General features: G+C 34.8%; 1 protein-coding gene across 4 annotated transcripts in view; it reads right to left on the bottom strand.

Moving 5' to 3' along the window:
- AKAP6 (A-kinase anchoring protein 6) overlaps nt 1-21,112 on the bottom strand; it is a 584,567-nt gene that overhangs the window by 58,112 nt on the left and 505,343 nt on the right. For all 4 annotated transcript variants that reach the window (XM_073895064.1, XM_073895063.1, XM_073895065.1 and 1 more), the window contains one exon: nt 6,809-7,024. In XM_073895064.1, the coding sequence (XP_073751165.1) occupies nt 6,809-7,024 (216 nt within the window). The remainder of the gene's footprint in view (nt 1-6,808; nt 7,025-21,112) is intronic.

Here is a 21,112-nt window from a genome sequence, read left to right as displayed (position 1 = left end):
TTCTGCTCCAATCTTTATTTCCTTTCTTCTACATAATTTGTATTTAATTTGCTCTTCTTTTTCTAGTTGTATAAGATGAAAGCTAAGATCATTATTTTAATGGCAAATTTTTGTGGCACAAATTTTAATATTGTTTTCTATTTCTATTCAGTACAAGCACTTTATAATTTCCCTTTTCCATTTCTTCTTTGTTCCACGAATTGTATATAAGTGTGCTATTTAGTTTCCATATATTTGAGGATTTTATCAATATATGTCTTTTATTTATTTCTAAACTAATTCCATTATAATTAGAGAGAATACTTTGTATGATATGAACCCTTTTAAATTTAAGACTTATTTTGTGGCTCACAAAAGAGTCATTTTTGGTAGATGTTCTGTGTACATTTGAAAAGAATCTATATTCTTTTGTTGTAGGATGGTTGTTTTAAATGTCAGAACAAGTTGGTTTATGGGGTGTTTATGGTTTTTATATTCTTACTGATTTTTCTGTCTGCATGCACTATCAATTATTGAGGAAAGCTGTTGGAATCTCTGTCCAAAACTCAGTATTCCTGTCTTCTTCCATTTGTATCAATTTTTGACTTGTGTAAAGTCCGTTATTAGAACATAAATATTTAGTAGTGGTGTATCCTCTTGATTAATTAGCATCTTTATCATTAAAAAATGTCATTCTTTATATCTTGTAATATCTTTGCTCTGAAATCTAATTTGTTAAGTATTAAAAATTGTGTTAGCTTAAAGTATATTTTTCCATACTTTTAACCTATTTTGTCTTTATACTTAAGGTGGGTTTATTATAGGCAACATATAGTTCAATCTTGCTTTTTTCTTTTAATCCAATCTGACAATTACTGCATTTTAATTGGGGTTTTTAGTCCATTTATATTTAATAGAATTACTGATGTGGTTGATTTACTCTTCTATCTTGCTTGTTTCTCTTTGTAACACCTGTTCTTTATTCCCATTTTTCCTCTTTTCCTGCATTGTGTATATGGGTTTTTAATGATTTCATCTTGCTTCCCTTGTTGGAGTATTAGTTACAGTTTCTTCTGTTTTTAGAGAGTCACAGTATATATTTTATCTTTTCAAAGTCTATTTTTAAGTGATATTATATTACCACATGTAGTATAAGAACCATTCAACTGTATAGTTCCATTTCCTGGCCTTTGTGATATTGTTGTCTTATGTTTTACCTCTCCATGTGTTATAAACCCCACAATACATGGTTACTGTCTTTAAACAACCTAATTATCAATTAAAGAGATTTAAATAATACAAAAAATATTTCATATTAACCCACATAGTAACCATTTCCAGTGCTTAACATTTCTTTGCACAGATTCAAGTTTCCTGCTGATATCATTTTTCTTTTGCCTGAAGTATTTCTCTTAACATTTCTTGTAATGCAGTTCTACTGGTGATAATTTTTTTCATCTTTTGCTGTCTGAAAACCATTTTTATCTTCCTCTTTGAGTATTTTCTCTGTATATAGAATTCTTCGTTGTTATTTTCTTTCAATTCTTTATAAATATGTTGCTCCACTGTCTCCTGATATGCACTGTTTCTGAAAAAGAAGTCTGCTATAACTCTTAATAATGTTTCTGTTTTCCCTGGATGCTTTGAAGACATTCTCAGAACTGGTTTTAATCAATTTGATTCTGATGTCCCTTGTTGTAGTTTTTTTTCATGTTTATTGTGCCTAAGGTTTGTTGACACTATGGATCTATAGTTTATAGTTTTCATCAAATTTAGAAATTTTGGGCCATTATTTCTTCAAAAATTGTTTGTCCTTATGTCCTTTCTTTTAGGGGTTCCAATTACATATATATATTAGGCTGCTTAAACTTGTCTCACAGCTCACTGATGCCATGTTTTCTATTTTGTCTTGTTTTTCTGTTTCATTTTAGACAGTTTCTACTGTTGTTTTCAGGTTTATGAATTTTTTCTTTTTCAATGTATAATTGGGTATTAATACCATTCCATGTATTTTTCATCTCAGTTATTATAGTTTTCATGTGTAAAAGTTTGATTTTAGGCAGATAGATATCTTCAATGTCTCTAATAAGTGCAATATTTTTTTCTAGCTTCTTAAACATATGGAATGCAAGTAAAATAACTTTTAATGTTCTTGTCTATTAATTCTATAGTCTGTGTCATTACTGGATCTGCTTCTATTGTTTAATTTTTTCTTCCTTCTTATCAAATATATTTTACTTCTTTTTTGCATGCTAATCACTTTTGACTAGATGTTAGATACTAAAAATTTTACTTTGTTGGATCCTGGGTACTTGTATGCCTATAAGTATTTTTGAGTTTTGTATCAGGATGCAGGTTAATGATTTTGAAAGAGTTTCATTCCTTTTTTTTTTAAGGTTTACTTATTTATTTGAGAGCGAGAGGGAGTACGGGGGGGAAGAGGAAGAGGGCAGAGGGAGAGGGACATAGAGAATCTCAAGCAGATTCCCCAGTATGGAGCCTGAGGCATGGCTCGATCTTACAACCCTGAGATCATGACCTGAGCCAAAATCAAGAGTCGGATGCTGAACCAACTGAGCTACCCAGGTGCCCTGAAAGAGTTTGATTCTTTCAGTTCTTGCTTTTACAGTTTTGGGGCAAGACTAGAATGGCATTCATTTAGTCTTAATTTTACTCCATTACTAAGGCAAATCATTCTTAATACTCTGGCACATGCCCTGTGAATATGAGGGTTTCTCCTGAGGCTGATGGGAAAAGGAACTATTGCCAGCTATGTGTGAGCTCCAGGAATTGTTCCCTGTAATTTTTTTGGATGGTTCCTTCTGCTTAAGACCTGAGAGGATCCCTCTGCAGATGTCTACAGCTCTCTGTAGCTCCCTCCTCTCTAGTACTCTGCCCTATAGCAACTTTAGCTGCCTTGGCCTCCTCAGACTCCCAGACCCGTCTCTTCCGCTCAGCGAGATTGCCAGGTTCTGCATAGACTTCCTTTCTGTACACTGTGCCCTGGAAACACTAGACAGAAATGTGGGTAACCACTGAATCACTTCATTCATTTCACATCTCTTTATTGCCTCATAGTCAAGGTTAAAAATTGTCATATTGTCCAGTTTTTTAGTTGTTTCACATATGAGGGTGAATCTGGTCCCTTACTTTATCTTGGCTGAAAGTGGAAGTCTGCCGATGTATTATTTTAAGCGGAAGAAGGCCTACAGCCTTCATCAGGGAGTTATGGTCTTTTCACCAAAAATCAGGAAACACTGTTCTGAGTGGATTTATAGATTATGGGTAGGGATTCTTGTTGTTAGTATGGACTGTCTTACACATTTTAATTTTCATCTATTGTAGGAAGTGATATTTAAACTGTTAAAGTAATAAAAATTTTGGTTCTCTACAATACATACATAATAAATTTGGAATGCTATTTTGGCAGATGGGATGACTTAACATAATACAAATGGGTAGTATTGTCAGTCAGGAAATGGGCCGGAGTCAATGAAAGGTGTAAAAGGAACAAAGTTCAAGTTTCTTTGGCTCACAAAGAAAGAAGGGAGGAGACTAGGAAAAAAAAAAAACAAAATACAAATCAAATGAAAATTAGAATTAAAGCTTCAAAAGTATGGACAGAGATCAATTTTACAGGTAACACACACACATAAACACACAAAAGTAAGTCTGGGCAAAGAATTTAAATATATGAAGAACAAGTGTAATGTCAAATAATTATGAAATTTCAAAATCTTGATAAGGGAGAAAGATGGGAATTTAAATTTTGGGAATTTAATACAAGATCTTTTGCTTTCTTGCAACTTTTAAAAAAGAAATAAATATATTCATTATTTACCTAGTTAGGGGTAATAGAGAAGTCTGTTTGACATTTATACACTTACCTGAATTTTTCTGAATATTATGGGAAGGTTTTCCATATTTTTGTCAGTGTTAACTATAAGAGGGAAGGCAGTAATTACTTGTGAATATTACCTCGTCTCTAGTTATTTGTACATTTGTATTATCTTTCTAGCTATGCTTTTTCAGAAGGGGGAAGGGATCTTATTCACTTCTGAATATCTAATATTGACTACTATAGAGCATCACATAGAGGAAGTTCACTTATTTAACAAATACTATGAAGTACCTATTAAATCCTAGGTACCACGTGGGACTTTAGGAATGCAAAGGTGAGCAGAAATTGGCTATGTGGCTGCTTTTGGCAGATCACTGGAGAAGACTAATAGTAATCAAATCATCACACAAACAAATATAAATTGAACAATAAGGAGCACTGCATGTATGATTAAGTGACATCGCTTATATAAGCTATTTCCAAAGTGACTAATGAAGAAAATTCTATAATGTGGTGATTGAATCAGAGCTTCTAATTCTCAGTATCAGAACCTAGTCCACATTTTTAGAACCCACTTTATCCAATACCTCATACAGAATTTCCATAAGAAATAACTTTTAAAGAAAAGAGTATATACCACAGGGTACTTCACATCATGTTTTAGAACTTGGAAGCATTGTCACTATCAGACAAAAAGAATGGTCAGAAGGTTTCTTCATGGTCTCATGAAGGTGAATATTCTTATGGAAATGTAACAGTACTCAAAGCCATTTTGTGGGAACATGAACACCAATAATGAATATAGATATAACTGTAAACTAAATGCCAGAATAAAACAAAATTTATGACATAAAGCATGTACTCATTCATTTACCAAATATCCATCAAACATCTACCATGTGCAAGTATGTCCCAGGCCTTGGAAACCTAGCAGTGATAGTCCCTGTGCACACGAAGGGGGTGGCATGAGGGTGGAGAGACATATGATAGAAAGCAAACAGACTACTTAGACACTTCTGATTCTCTGTATTGGCAACCTCCCACAGTGGCCAAATACTTGCCTGCCCATCAAAGCAACTTGGACTCTTTATCTAACCAACAGAGATCAGAAGCAAGAAATATCTCCAACTTAATGAGGTACTCTGTGCTTACTGTATTGTTGGTGTTAGTCCCATTCTCTTCTATTCTTTTCTTGACAGTTATTTTTAACCTTGTTTAGCACAGAAGACCGTATTTGCTACCTCCGTCATTCTAAACAACCTACACATTCAGCAGCTAACTTAAAGAAAAGGGGAGACTTTTCTCTATCTGCAATTTATATCTACTTCTATGTATTATCTTGAGCCTCTAAGAAGTAGCCAGGGTTTTAAAGTGAGAGCTTACCTTTACCACAGAATATGTCTACATCTAGTCCACAGAGATCTAGTCCTGTATCCCTGATCATATGATTTCAAATAAATCCCCAAAGAAAGCCATTTTTGTCTCCTCCAAAGGAGTTTGAATGCTTCCCAAATATCAAAGCTTCTCCAGGTGCAGATGGTTTTTGTACAAGTTTTATTATGGTTACTACGGTGCTTAAAGGCTTCAAACCACAGAATAAAAAATAACCTCTTTTGCCCTTCCCAACACTCAAAAAGAAAGAAAGAGAGAGAGAGAGAGAGAGAGAAAGAAAGAAAGAAAGAAAGAAAGAAAGAAAGAAAGAAAGAAAGAAAGAAAGAAAGAAAGAAAAAGAAAGAAAGAGGAAAAAGAAAACACTCCAGCTAAATAGCTTCAAAACAAACAGGTCATTTCAAGAAAAGACATCCAATTATACAGACTCTGATTACTGGTAATAACTTGGAAGTTTTAAGAAATTTAACAACTTCAGCTCAAAACAATTAAACTGAACTGTTAAGGATAAAATCACCCCCTAGACTGAACATAGCTACAGCTGCAGAAAGAGTAGGAAGGCTTTACTGATCCATTGTCCCTTCTGTTGCCAGTCCCCAAAGCCAAATGAATCAGATAGCAAATATTAATGCTTTCTTAAAATCAGAATTCATAGGAGAAGGCTGGGTTTTTTTGTCCTCTTTTCTTCTGTAGCAAGATTGTTACATTTGATTTTTCAATTTTGAATCTCGGACTTTTCAAAGACATAGAACTGATAACATAAACACATAAGAAAAACTTTCCATTCCATGTATGTATGTATGTATGTACTTCATTTATGTAAGTCAAACATGAGACTTAGGCCTACAATTAATGGACATTGACTTCAAGGTCATTTGAGGAATGCAATCATTTTCTCAATAAAACTTTTCCCTTAAGGATATAGAGGTTTTCTGGACAAGACCTTGTTCTATATTATTATTAAACAAGTCTAGTCACATTTATTTCTTTCATGTAGCAACAGCTTGAACTTACAATTAACTTGGAAAATTCTTAAAAGGGATCCCTACCCCTACCTTGAACACTGCATTAAAATTCAAAGAGGAAACTTGCTACCTCTCAGCAACACACCTCTATTAGAAGGAGCTCCAAGAAGGAACAGTGGAGTCTGTTGAATAAATAGTGTTGACTCATCATGTAATGAAAAGGTAAGCAGTATACTTTATGTCGTTACCTTATCTGTAGAGCATACACATTGCTACATATGCTTTGAGAGTGGAAAGCCACCTTGAAACAAAATCTTCATGGGGTATTGTATGATTACAGAATATCATTGGTGAAGGAATGATTGAAGGAATTAATGGCTTAGTTTGGTAAGACTAAGAGAAATCTTCATGTGATTTTTTTTGAAAGACAATGAGATACACTGAAACACTTCTTATTAGTAGGCAAATAAATCATTGTGCTATAACAAAGGAAATTTCGTTGAGTGGTTGAAGATACCTATCCCTTTAGTTTGCAAAACCACTTGTAAGATGAATACATCTTCCAAGCCCTGAAATATTTTTTTCTGAGAAAAATAAGAGACCATTATGCTTAAAAGAAAAAAAAATCACTCACAGACTCCTTTCCCATCTTCTTTCGTAGCCGTGTTTGCCACTGGACAGCTTGCATGACAATGGCTTCCCACCTTCTTTCAAGATTTACAATGATCAGTTGCATGGGCTGGTGGTCTGCGTTCAGATTGCAAGTCTCCCGGTCATCTAGAAGATGCTGGCATAACCGCAGGACGGAGGCCACTCCACGACGTCGTTGCTTGATTTCACCACAGAGGGACTGCAACAAAGAGAGGGATTGATCCATGGGTGTTTATAGAATGGAATTCCCTAAAACATGAAACGCCTTCTTCCACCATAATTTCAAATTGTAGTGATATACTTGGCAATGAACAATAAGGCAAGAAGGGCTCTGGAGTTGTCTTTAGATTGGAGACCTCCTATTGATACCCAACTCATGCCAAAGAATTTAGCTGCATCCCATTCCTCTTCCTTTTTTTCACTGATTTGTCCATCTAAAATGCTGGGTCCCACCTTGACACCTAGGTGATTAACAATTTATAACTTAATGAAATAAATCATGTAGGTCATGGGAATGCCAAACAGATTGACATGCTTTGACTCCAGGTCACAGGAAACACAAAAGATAGAAAAGTGCTCCGAAAGGACATGGAATTTTCCCAAATTTACTCCTAGATTTTTTGGAGCCAAAAGTTCAGTTTTCTACTGGCTGGGAAAAAGTTAAATAAGATTGCCAAGAATTTTGATACATAACATCTATTATTGGGGGAAAGAGGGATAAGCAACATTTCTCTTCCAAAGCTTGATTAACAAAGCAATAATGTTCTGAAAACAGAAATTAGGATACCGGATTATTACTGCACTATTTGTTGGTTGCTGTTTCCTTTAATAGACATTCACACAATTTAAGAAGGATATGCAGGCATCAAAATAGCATTTTGCTCCCAGAAGAATTTGTATTGCTGCAGTGACCCTAAGCTGAACGATTCAAGCAAAATAGTGGGTACACATGTCTAAAAATATTATATCTTTTCTTTGCCTGCGGATAGTATGTAAGTGATATTTTAATTCGAAGCCTTCAGGAGAAATGATGATTATATCCACAAACATCACTGAATTACTAATCTCCTTCAACTGCTACAATTGGACTGCTCTAACAGTTAACAGATTGCGTATTAATCAACAAGGGTAAACAAGACAATGCAATTTCATTTAGTGCGAGAGTTTTAATGCCTAAAAGTATCTGTGCTTAAAATGTTAATCTAGATAAGGCTTCATTAGAAGAAGTCTTAAAATGATTAAGTGCGGTTCATTGAAATGTGCACAGAGCGGTAGTAGATCAGCAGGTGGACATTTCATACAGATGTTCTGCTTATTGATATAATACATGCTATAGCCATTTAAATGACCCTAACTCAGTAATAGCTGAAATTCTATTATTTCTGTAATGAGAGAACACTGTACCTTTAATATTTCTGAATTTTAAATAAGGTGAATGACAAATTCCCAAACCTCTATTTATGGCAAAATATGACTAGGAATTTTATTATTGAATTTATACCAGTGCAGCATTTTTAGTTATGTTTCCTGAACTTACCCTTATTTATTTTCCTAGCATTCATTATTATTTTCCTACATAACTCCTGAAATAACCACTAGGTCTGACAAATTTCTTTACTGATGCTATTCATTTGTTCAGTGCTGAATGAGGAGGAAACCTCTGGATATTCGAAGATAAAACGAGGGCCGACTAAAGCAAAAAGCATTGTTTCCACCCCCTCCTCCAATACAGCTACCTCCTCACTCCTAAATGCATTCTCTCTCTTTCTCTCTGTGTCTCTCTCTCTCCCTCTCTCTCACACACACCCCCTTCAATTTCCTCTCTTGCTCTAGAACTTGAGCAAGTCAAACTATCAAGCCAAATTAATTCCTGCCAAATTTCGGTCCCATATTAACACTTCAAGATAATAATGTAGCCAACTGAAATTGGTTGAAGCGAGTCCTGTGAATAGGAATATTGAGGATTCCATTTTTCATTTTTGTGTTGCTATAAATTTGTTTAAAATACAGGGTTAGGAAAATCAAAAGTGTTATTTCCATGCCAAAAAATGGGATCTTGCAAAACTCTCTTTGCAGTTGACTAGACTAATAACTGCATTCCTCAAGCCAGCAAAAAGTCCCAGTGTTTCTTAGCCAAGTGAAAATTTGCCAGGGACAGCACTAACAGTATGTGTGGGGTTAGAACGGCCTCACTGGTAACATTTACAAAGTAGCCCAAATGGGCTTCATTCACCTCACAGACACTTTCAAAGTTCTGAAACAGGACATGTGAGATCACTAGGGGAAATTTTCATAAAGGTCATTGGCCATAATTTTTTTATGAGTATCTAGAATGTATCCAGTATTTAAGTAACCAGATGATCCCCAACTCATATCTTAATGTGAGTAAGTCCAGGTAGTTTAAAAACCATGAAAGCTGTTTTTGACATTCAATATCAGATTTGATGGGCTGTTAACATTCACTATCTAATTTTTAGATCTTCACAATCTTACGATTTTCTTTTTTACTTTAAATATCCAAAGAACTTAGTCTATATCCTGGATTGATAATTTATCCTATATGCACACGGGGAAATAACACTACTTTAAAAAGGAGGTGAAAATTGAGAATTTTAAATGGTCAACATATTTTTTGACACTTTTTTATATCTAGGAGATATAACTGATAAAATAACATTCTTCTACATAAATGGGTTTCCATGACAACCATTAAAATATACATATTTATTTATAATCACAAACACATACTAAATAACACCAATGCATTTGCTGGCAATGTTTCTTAGAATCAGTAGCTTACATTATTTCTATGATAAACTATGCACAGAGAAATGTTGAATATAACTATACAGGAACAAATAAGTATTGTAACTATTTCTAGCTTACATTTTCAGAGGAAAGTACTTTACAACAGAAACCCAAACTAAACAATCTAAGACAGGCACTGAAATAAGATAAACTCATCCCTGTCTCTCAGACCTCCTCAAATGTACATTACACCTTCCATCTGCTAGGCACTGTTTCAGGCACTGAGGCTTCAAAAAGGAGCAAGTTACTGCTCCTTCTCTCCAGGAGCTGAGGGTCTGTGGAAGGTGCACTACACAAGTAAGTGTGGTAATGAGAGTGACATAGAGAGAGACAGTTTAACAGAAGTTCGTGCAAGTTGCTATTGGAGGAGTTGGTGAAATCTTCAGGGAAACAACGTTGAGGCAGATGGTCTAAGCTGAATGGTTGCAGTTCTCAAGACAGAAGGGTCGGGAAGCAAGTGTCCTGGGGCTGTGGGGGCACCTAGTGTGTCAGGGAGAAGAGACAATGAAGCAGCTGGATGGGAAGTAAGGAACAGAAAAGTTTGGAATGCTTTTCATTATTGTCAGTTTGGAAGCATTTTCCTTGATATCTCATGAGATCATGTGGGTTCCCAAGCATAGTCATATTGCATTCACAGAAAAGTACAGAGATAAGAAGAGTCAAAGGAAATCTAAAAAGAAAGAGAAAACCTCCACTAATGATCAATATGTCTAAGAAAGAGATTCCAAATGCTTTTGTATGTAGTTGTCCTATTATTTGGTAATTGTTAGGCAATTTCTTCTCACAAGACTACCTCTGTTCGTACAGAGGTCTTTGTCTTGTATCACTTCAGAATTCAGTTGTTGGAATATGGTTTAGGTGTGCTGCATTTAAGTTTCTGATGAACTTTTTATTTGCTTTATTTTACATTTCTACTCAATTTCTTCATGTTATTAAAAAGGCAGGCTTGCTATGAGAAATGTTCTAGAAAAGTAAAAATTTAAATTTCTAAGTCAATTTTTTTCCCTTTACAATAATCGGATCTCCAACCCTCTAAACATCTTTTTGGACATGCTGCAATAGCGTTGCCAACAGGCGGGAGGTTTTTATATCACACTTATAAACTGTCAATCTGGTTTTCAATTCATCAATGGTGATGCAAAGGAGTGTTTTTGGTTTATCTGGGGGGTTTTCTTTCCTTTTTTTTTTTAATGGGGGTTTTTCTTTTTCCTTTCCTTTCTCTGTCAACCTTTTTGACTATTTAAAGCACTCTATTATTAAGCCAAATGTGATGTAACATCACTTTTGACACTGGCTTCAGTTTAACACTATTAAAGGTAAGACTTCCAATATTGGTATTTTATTTTTCATTATATGTTAAACATAAACATATATATATACACACACACATACATATTGTACAACATGATTATAATTTTCTTGCATACCCATATTCTTGACATTAAACAACAGTGTCATCTACTATCACAAAAGGATATAAATAAGCTTACAAAGAACTATAATTAGACCAAAACCCAACTGCACAATAAGTAAAATGTAAGAACCAAATAGAGAAAAGAGAGATGAGGAAGAAAATACAATTTTAAAACTACCAAAACTAAGCATATGTTAAAAACAGAGAGAGAAAAACTCTAGCTGAGAAAACTCCAAAGCAATTTATCTCTATATATCTTACATAATTATATTCAGCAGGTTAATGTAACATCATTAGGTAGGTCAATCTGAACAAAGTGATAGGACCTCAGGTGATCTGTCAACTAAAAACCATTTACAAAGCAATTCCATCTTTAAAGTCAAACCTAACTTTATTTTCTATTTTTTTTTAAAGATTTTGTTTATTTATTTGACAGAGAGAGACACAGCGAGAGAGGGGAAACAAGCAGCGGGAGAGGGAGAAGCAGGCTTCCTGCAGAGCAGGGAGCCCGATGCGGGGCTCGATCCCAGGACCCTGGGATCATGACCTGAGCCGAAGGCAGATGCTTAACGACAGAGCCACCCAGGTACCCCTAAACATAACTTTATTTTCTAGATTGATCAATTGTTTAACAATATCTATTGAGTATGCCCTCTCTGTGGCAAGCACAGTAAAGAAATTTCAACCTGCATATATGGATACATACCTGCCTTCGATCTAGTTAGAGTAAGAAAATAACAGAAGGGAAAAAAGTGAAAAAGACAGGCAAGTTCTTCTGGTTTAAATATTCACAAGTAAATAGCTCCATCTCCTGTGGCAAGGGTTTCCCACACTTTTTCAAGTGTTTTTCTTCTTTTTTGCACTTTCTGTATTGTACCATTTTAATTTCATGAGGTGGGCAGTGGTCTTCTCTTCATCTGCTACCTGTGACTAGATGTGTGGAGCAAAGGTTCTCAGGGAGTGTTCCCGGGCCAAGCAGCATCAGCATCACCCATGAACTGGGAAATGCCAATTCCCTAGTGCTTCTCCACATCTTCTGAATCTGCAACTTGGGGATAGGCCCCAGTGAGCTACAGTTTAACAGACACCGCAGGTGTTTGTTTGAAAACACTGGCCTACAGGAAATGGAGGAACTTTGTTTTACAGATAAGAGAATTAATCCAGTTGAGTTTTTTTTTTTAGAAGTATAAAATGGAAGCGACAAGTTCTAATTCTGAAGTCACACTGTTAGCCAAGAGCCCAGAGACCACGCCCATTTGGTGATCAGTTATTTTTTTGTTCCTGAATTACTGAAAGAAAATGAATGAATGAATCAATCAATGAATAGATTTTTTTGACTAGAGGTATCTTTATATTATTAGTACTTGCTTGATGATCTTCAGGAATTTTAAATATAATTATTAAGAATGATAATAATGGGGGTGCCTGGGTGGCACAGTTGGTTAAACGTTGGACTCTTGGTTTCAGCTCAGGTCGTGATCTCAGGGTCTTGAGATCAAGCCCCATGCTCAGGCTCCGTGCTGAGCACAGCGTCTGCTTAAGACTCTCTTTCCCTCTCCCTCTGCCCCTCCTCACTGCATTCTCTCTCTAAAATAAATAAATAAATAAATCATAAAAAAAAGAATGATGATATATTAGGTTCTTTGAATTCCTATTTGGTATTTTTTATTATTTTTATTAATTTTTATTAATTTTATTAATTTATTAATTAATCCTTTTATTAATTTTATCAAATTAGTCACTTAGTAATGAATGACTAATACATATGGCATTGTGCTAAATTAAATAGAAGCTTCTCTCAGAAAGTGTATATAGTGAAACAAAACCATGATGATTATTTGGAAGGTACAAGGCATCAGATGCAGGGAATGTTAATGCTGCAGCCATGGTCTAATAAGAACATACAGCAGATGGGAAAAATGAGAGGCAAGACTGGTACCTCTGTGAGTCTTCAAAAGACGCTTTTACCTAGTTGATTCGGGATTATTATTTTGGGGCAAGGTTGACAGAGATCATATGGATAGTATTTCTCATAGTAATAAATATTTATTAAGTATCAATTAGGTACCAAACTCCATACTTTTCATTATAGGATTGGAATTGGTAAATAAGAGGAATATAATAAGATGTGGTACCTGTTTTTTTTTTATTTTTTTATTGTTATGTTAATCACCATATATTACATCATTAGTTTTTAGTGCAGTGTTCCATGATTCATTGTTTGTTCATAACACCCAGTGCTCCATGCAGAACGTGCCTTCCTCAATACCCATCACCAGGATAACCCATCCCCCTCCCCCCCTCCCCTCTAGAACCCTCAGTTTGTTTTTCAGAGTCCATCATTTCTCATGGTTTGTCAATGTGGTACCTGTTTTTAAGTGCCTGTGATTTGACTGTCAAGAGAAGACTCTGCCTCTTCAAAGTAAAAAAAAAAAAAAAAAAAAAAAAAAAGACAAAGGTTTTTGATAAGACCTAACCCATCAGGTTGTTGTAAGTTTTAAATGAAGTAAACATAGGAGTAAATCTTCATTACTTGTGGATAGGCAATGGTTTTTTAGATAGGACATCTAACGTAGAAGTGACTTCTGACTTCTTAGGCAGTCATTTCTTAGATATGACACCAAGAGTACAAGTGACTTTTGGACAACTTAATCAAAATTAAAAACTTTTGGTCTTCAAATGACACCATAAGAAAAAATGAAAAGACAACCCACAAAATGGGAAACTATATCTGAAAGTCATATATCTGATAAAGGACTTGTATCCAGAATATATAAAGAACACTTAAAGTTCAATAATATAAAGATAAGTAACTCCATTTTTAAAATGGGCAAAGTATTAAATAGAAATTTCTTCAAGGAAAACATACAACTGGCCAATAAACATATAGAAAAATATTCATCATCATTAGACATCAGGGAAATGTAAATCTAAACCACAACTACATACCACTTCACCTGCAGTATGATTTTAGCACTAGGCTAAAATAAAAAAGACAGAAATCACAATATTGGCAAGAATATAAGGAAATTGGAATCCTCATGCACTGTTGGTGGGATTGCAAAGTAGTGCCATTCACTTTGGAAAATAGTATGACATTTCCTCAAAAAGTTAAACATAGAACTACCATATGGTCCAGCAATTTCTCTTCTAGGTAAATGCCCAGAAGAATTGAAAACATACAACCATACAAATATCCATAACCACGTTATTCATAATAGCCAAAAAGTAGAAACAACCCAAGTATCTATCAATGGATGAATGGATAAAAAAAATGTAGTATATCCATACAATGGAATATTATTTGGCAATAAAAAGGAATAAAAGGGGTGCCTGCCTGGTTCAGTGCAGCATGTGACTCTTGATCTCAGGGTAATGAGCTGTGAGATTGAGCCTTGTGTTGGGCTCTGGCTCAGCGGGGAGTCTGCTTGGGATTCTCTCCCTCTTCCTCTGCCCTTCCCCCTGTGCTCTCTCTCTCTCAAATAAAGAAATAAGTCTTAAAAAAAAAGTAATGGCTATAAAATTCCCTAAGATGGAGTCATAACTACAAACCTATAAATCTCAGTCAACAGATAAGACATTCTGCTATATGATAAAAATAATACAGTGCTGTTTTTAATATAGCTGTCCTACTTCTAGAAATGTCATAAAATATAAACAGAAAAGTATACATAGAAGAGCATGGATGTGGAAAAGGAGTTGAAGAAAATGTGGAAATTAAAGAATGTTAGTTAAGTCTAATTACTGCAGTGGAGAGTTTCATTTACCATCATGTACATCTTATGAAATTGTAATCTATTGTGTTGTTGGTGTCAGTAGAAAAATGAGAAACATGACCTATCAATGTACTTCATGTACTTCACCAAAGATCATTCTAAGTTGGCTATATGTATATGAACCAACACAAAATTTTTAGAACATTATGTTCTCCTCGAATATTTAGTCAAGGATTTACCTGACTGCAAAATAATAACCAACAACCATTGAAGCTTATTAAATTGTTAGTGTACTATTCTGAGTATTTTCTTAGTTATTTTTCACTAATCTCATACATTAATGACAAACATTATTTGTGTATTTCTGTCTGCTATGTATTTTGTTAGGTATTTTATATGTATTGGCTCATTTAATCTTCACAACAGTACTATGAGATATATATTATTGCCATGTGCCTATTTTACAAACAAGGAAATAGAGACAGAGAGGCTAAGTAACTGACCAGAGCTAATGCAGCCAATAAACAGCAAAGGCAGGATGCTAACCCACGCAAACCTGAATCCCAAGCCAATTCATAAGAGCATTATCTACATTTCCTTTCATAAGAGAGCTGAAGAGGCTTGTAAAATTTCTCCTTTTCAGACTATTCTGGTCCCTGATTTCCAACCAGATGTGGCCATAGCCATAAAGTTACTGTTTGAAAACACAGCCAACAAGTTCTTCAGTATACCTTTCAGGGGTCTATCTTATACCCATTTCTAGGCCATTGTTAAAAATTAGTAATCTATGTAATTCTTAAACCCAGGGTGGTTGTGATAGCAGAGATGGAAAAAATACTAATTCATTCACTGAACAAGTATTTATTGAACACCTATTATAATGGGCACTGTTCTGAGTGTTTGAGATGCATCTGTGAACAAAAGAGACGAACTTTCTACCCACAAGGACCTCACAGTCCACCAGACAGTGGAGGATAATCGCTCTTCTGAGAAAAATGTAAGTTATATAAATAATCAAAAAGAGATTGAACAAAAGTAGGAAACATTCATTAGGCAAATGATCATCCAAGTTTCCAGCAGAGGGTCAGCAGATCTTTTGGTCCTGATGGCTCCATTCTTGAGCCAATTATGTGCTTACCTTAACTATATCTAGTATATAAGTATTGCAAATAAGACTTTCCATCCAGGAATTGTAAAGAGGTAATTCTTTAAAACAGCAAAAAAATTAAAATACCTCAAGTGAGGTATGAATGATGACATCTGCATATTTCAACTGATTCCAAACTTAAAAGACAACATTAACCGATATAGGAACTCAGCTCAGTTGCAAACCCTGGGACTTAATCTATATTGAAGCTAAATATTCTATAAGCATGCAGCGAAGTGCAAAAAATAGCAATTGAAAAATGACATGATTAAATGGCACGACATGCAATCATTTGCTCTCAATTATATCAATGTATCTTCTTCATTTCTGGGAGTCAGGCAGAAATATTGTTTTTTAAATGCCTCTATTAAATTGGTCACCAATAATAAAATAGATGAGAGTCCTAATAAGCTCATTTACATAACATACATCATACACTACAAAACTATTCTCTCCAAACAGTTTTGCTCATAGATTTGTCTCCTGGTTGTCATGAGTCTTTGCTACATTAGCAGATTTCAAAAGCATAATACTGCCTTCAGAACCATTTGTAGAAAAACGTTTATGAAACTTTTCTAGTTAACCCTTGGCAGGATCCTTATTGCTAATTATGGAAAAGGTATTGATATAATATCTTGGCTGTCACATTTTATTATGGTGATGGTAGAAGCAGAATCTAGGTCTGACATTTTGGAAATACCATCTAATTGCAAGTTAGAAACAGAGAATGACAGTTTTAAGTAGATTATAACTTCTTTCAAAATAACAAGCTGGTTTATTTAATGTAAAAGCTGGATTTTAAAAATAGCATTAAAGACTCCTGAATTGGTTTACCAAGCACAACTCTATCAGCTTCTTGAAGAAGGTCTGGGATGTGTGCCAAAATAGTTTCAAAACTGTACATGACAATATAAGTCTAGATTCTAACACCAAACAATTTCTTATAACCATTTAAAATCAAAATATTTCCAGTGAATACTTCTATTTTTTAAGAAAAATCATCTCCCCTCTGTTCATCTGGGCAGCAGACAATTGAGGTCCAAAGACCAGTCACCTTAACCTCCATAGCCTAAATAACCTGACCTTTGACCCAGAAAAAAATCTAACTTCTTCTTTCAGTCTAGCATCCTCACCAATGACGCTGAATCATTAAGGGCCACCAGGACTATTAGTTAATACTGCCAATTCTTGGATGAATGGTGTCATCAAGGGAAAAGCTAATCATTCTTTTACAAACACTCATTTGATGTTTTAATTGTTTGTACTTTCATGTGTTGAGAATTTTTAATTATATTTGGAAAGGAATATTTCTATTTCTATTAGCTATGTTTTTTAGCCATGGACTAAAATATAATAACCATTCTAAAATTGCAGACCCTCACTGTGTTATTCCATGAAAGCTATTGTTATCCCTGTGTGGTATTCTTTAATTTTTTATGTGACTTTCCCTCCATTAGGTTAAGTACTTTTAAATATGTTTGTTTTTAAGAATCAAGCTCAGTGGTCATGTGCTTAGTTCATATTCACATGTAATTAGTAATTTGTTATATACTTCCTTTTCTAAATTAAAAACACTATTAAAATTCCAGACATACAAAACAATATGAAGATTAAGTTACTCTAAAGAAAACTGTAATAGCTTACAGATTGCTTGTATCATTACTAAAATTCTGGTATCTATTACAGAGTCTCCCTGGAATAAAGAATGCACTTTTGGCAATAATCTTTTAAAAACATGTCCATTATTGTTAAGATGCTAAACTAGTCTGCAATTATAGGAAAGTAACTTTTAGCAATAAGGGGGAAAGGGTGCTGGATATAAATGCAACTTAGCCATTATACTACAAAATACCTTTTCTTAAAATTCCACAATCACTCTTTTCATAAGCAGATAAGGCATTAATTGCCATTTATTTTTACATTATTATATTTTGAAATCTATTTACAACACCCACTGTGCTTTTTATCTCTTATTAGATTCCATGGGAATCATTTCAAAGTAATTCTGGGGAATGAATAAAGGTGATTTTCCTCCTCTAGATTATTTGCTGATCCCAGCTACCTGAACTCATCTGCGCATTTAATGAATGTTGGGTATTCACCGGCCAGGTCAAAGGAATCAGGACAGTCTTAAGGAAAGAAAGAAAAGAATTCTATGTGACAAGGTACAGCACAATACACCTATTAGGCTAAATCCATAAAAGAAGGATCATCGTAAAGATCGTACCCAGAGAATGAAATAGCAAGAAAAAGCAAGGAAAAAGAAAGTGAGAGAACACAGAAGCAAGGATGGCCTAAGAGGAGTTTCCAGGGATAGTGCGGAACACGTAGGAGAGGAGAGACTATTGAACTAAGTGGTCTCATGACTCACTCAGCTCTGTTGCATGGTATTTTTCTAGCTCTCTCGTCTATACACAGCTGACTATTCCTTACCCCTCTCCTCTATCAGACCCTATATTCCCAAATTTATCTCTGAGTAACATACTGTTTATTTCCTATGAAGCCACTCTTGGAACTTGTTAAAAAGCTCAGAGTGTTACTTGACGTATAACAACTAGGAATTGGTATTTTAGGGAAATATTCCTGTTATTCCAGAATCTTACAGGTGGGAAATAAATGAATTCAAGAACACTTGGGACACAATAAGAATGCAGGAAGAGAGTTAGGCTTTGCGGAATAACACCACTAAAAAGGAGGAAAATGATACTAGGGACAAAAAGTCAACACTGGAAAGACCCTTCTGTTGACTCATTTACTTCTCCCTGACCTGGAAGAGACTGAGGTATAGACAGCTCTAAAACTTCGTATTTCTGACTTTATTTTTATAGCATCCAAATAGGGCATTTTCTTGTGAGTTTGGATCACTAGGAATTTGCTTCTTAGCTCTTTCCTTTGCTTTTGTGGTGGAAACCCAGGGCAACTCTACTCCTTTTCAGTATTCCCAGATGTGCAGTAATACTAACCACACTCTCAGGGTCGTTTAGAAGTTTAACTAACATATAACAGCAAAACACTCTTCAACCATTATATTAGGTAGTAGAGAGATGCTGACTAAATATTAGCCAACTGGTAAATTGCTATAATGATTACTTAGCTCAAAGCAATATTCCAGAATCTTGTGAAAAGGAAATATAATAAGAACTTCATTCTTTAAACATTCCCATAGCTAAAATATGAAGCAGACTCCAGGAGAATTTTCTGAGAGCATTTTCTTGAATAAAGTTAATTCTCATTTTAGAGGATTCTGTTTTCATTACTTCTGAGACACCACATCTCTCTCTTGTTTGCTCCCTAAAAGATGACCGAATATATTGGGGGGTAGTGCCTTCATTCATCCCATCTAATATTTTGGCAGCAAGGCAGAATATACGTCATCTGAGCATGAAGGTGTTCCAGTTGAACATCTGAGAAGCAACTTGGACTGAGGGAAAAAAACACAACTTAGAGTCTTCTCCTAGTTTGGCAATAACTAGTTGTGTGATCTCAAGTAAATCATGTAACTTTTATGTGCCCTCAATACCCTTTCTCTACAATGCAATGATCCTTTAGCTTTTAAGATCTTCTGGCATCAGATTATTACATAAGCTTATTCTTTTTTTTTCTTTATGGTGCTGTTTATTTTTATTTTTTTAAATTACATAAGCTTATTCTGTTAAGAGATAGGAAAAAGATCATGTGGTGGTCTACAATGGACTTGTAAAAAAATAGTAAAATACGACTCTGAGTATCTCTCAAGTCAGTTGCAAGTTGACTCTCATTTTCTCTGGTGAAATTCTAGTGGTGAGAGAATAATTTCATTTTGTCTATCATTTTTATTTATTTTCCCTTCACTGTCCTGAACTGTAGGAAACTACTTTAATTGGACAAGTGTTTTGTTGCAGTCATTTGTATGAATCAACCTTGCTTGGCCTCAGATTCTGCTCACATATTCTGTTCATGTTCTAACATCTTCAAAACTTAACTCCAAAAATCATTATAGTGAGAACCACATGCCTAAGTAAAGCACACAAAATTGAAAAGTTGACTTCCATTGTTGCTTTCATAAAGCTGTGAAGTCCATTGCACCAATGTTTTATTGAGAGTTAGGATGGTATGGTTGAATGGATATCCATTGGCTCTTTTGCTGGTAGTCTTGGCTGTCAGATAAAGGAATGAATGGGTCTTGAAACATCCTTCCAATTCCTAAAAGTCATTTCTCCTGTCATGATGGAAGGGCAATGGAGAAGAACATTTTGAGAAAAGGAGGAGAGCATGAGGGGAAGGAAGAACCTGGTTTACCACCTATCCTGCATTTCTTAAAGGAACTTCTAAAACCAGACCTGCTGATCCATGTTTACACTTATCTTCATGACATTAAATTCAAAACGAAAGAAAAATATCCTTGGGGAAGAGAATGAAATATTCTAAATATACAGGATATAAGTTAGGATTTAATCAACAGTTTAGAGCATCAGTGAATTTAAGAGAGATAAGTTAGGCTATTTTTTTTTTCCAGATGGGAATAATGATTTATGCCTCCATCCTATCTTAGAGAGGTTTTGGGAGGATTATGAGCTAATGTGTCTAAAGCTCTTTAAGCTCCTCATATGGAGGTACAACACAAACAGAAGGTGAAAATGAGAGCAAACTCAACACTGAGTTGAACTCCTGAGAGTAAAGCCCCTGGAAATGAGAAGCTGTTGCAGGTCAAGATGGTAAGTCTCTGAATTCCAATACCAAAGGAGCCTTGGTTTATTGTCATATGTATTTTTAATAATCTTTAAAATAAAACTTCATAGTATTAATAAGCATTTCTACATTTCCTATTAATCACAATGTCCCTTGTAATGATCATTTTTTATTTCTACTCACCAAATGAGATAGGCTTAAAATTGAGTTGTGAGAAATTGCAAAGACATTGGTATTAACTCGTATGAAATCATTGGTTTGGTATTATCAGACTATGGCCTGGATTAGGATTCAGGAGATGTGGGCTGCAATCTGGCTCTGGTTGTGTGGTCATTTAATATATCAGAGACTTGTTTTTTTTTCCCCCTTTGGAATAAGAAGGTTGAGCTAGCTAAGTGATCTCAAGTCCCGTCTCGTGATAAAGTCTGCAATTGGCTAAGTACTTCTTGAGTATCTAGTGACTCTAAGGTACATTGTCTATGGTACTATGAAGGGTATGCAAAACAAATATTTTAAGATAGTCCTACTTTTAAA

The sequence above is a fragment of the Callorhinus ursinus genome, unplaced genomic scaffold (genome assembly GCF_003265705.2).
Source record: "Callorhinus ursinus isolate GAN/ISIS: 27379988/994484 unplaced genomic scaffold, GSC_fseal_2.0 scaffold8, whole genome shotgun sequence".
NCBI lineage: Eukaryota > Metazoa > Chordata > Mammalia > Carnivora > Otariidae > Callorhinus > Callorhinus ursinus.
This window is presented reverse-complemented; position numbering and strand designations above follow the sequence as displayed.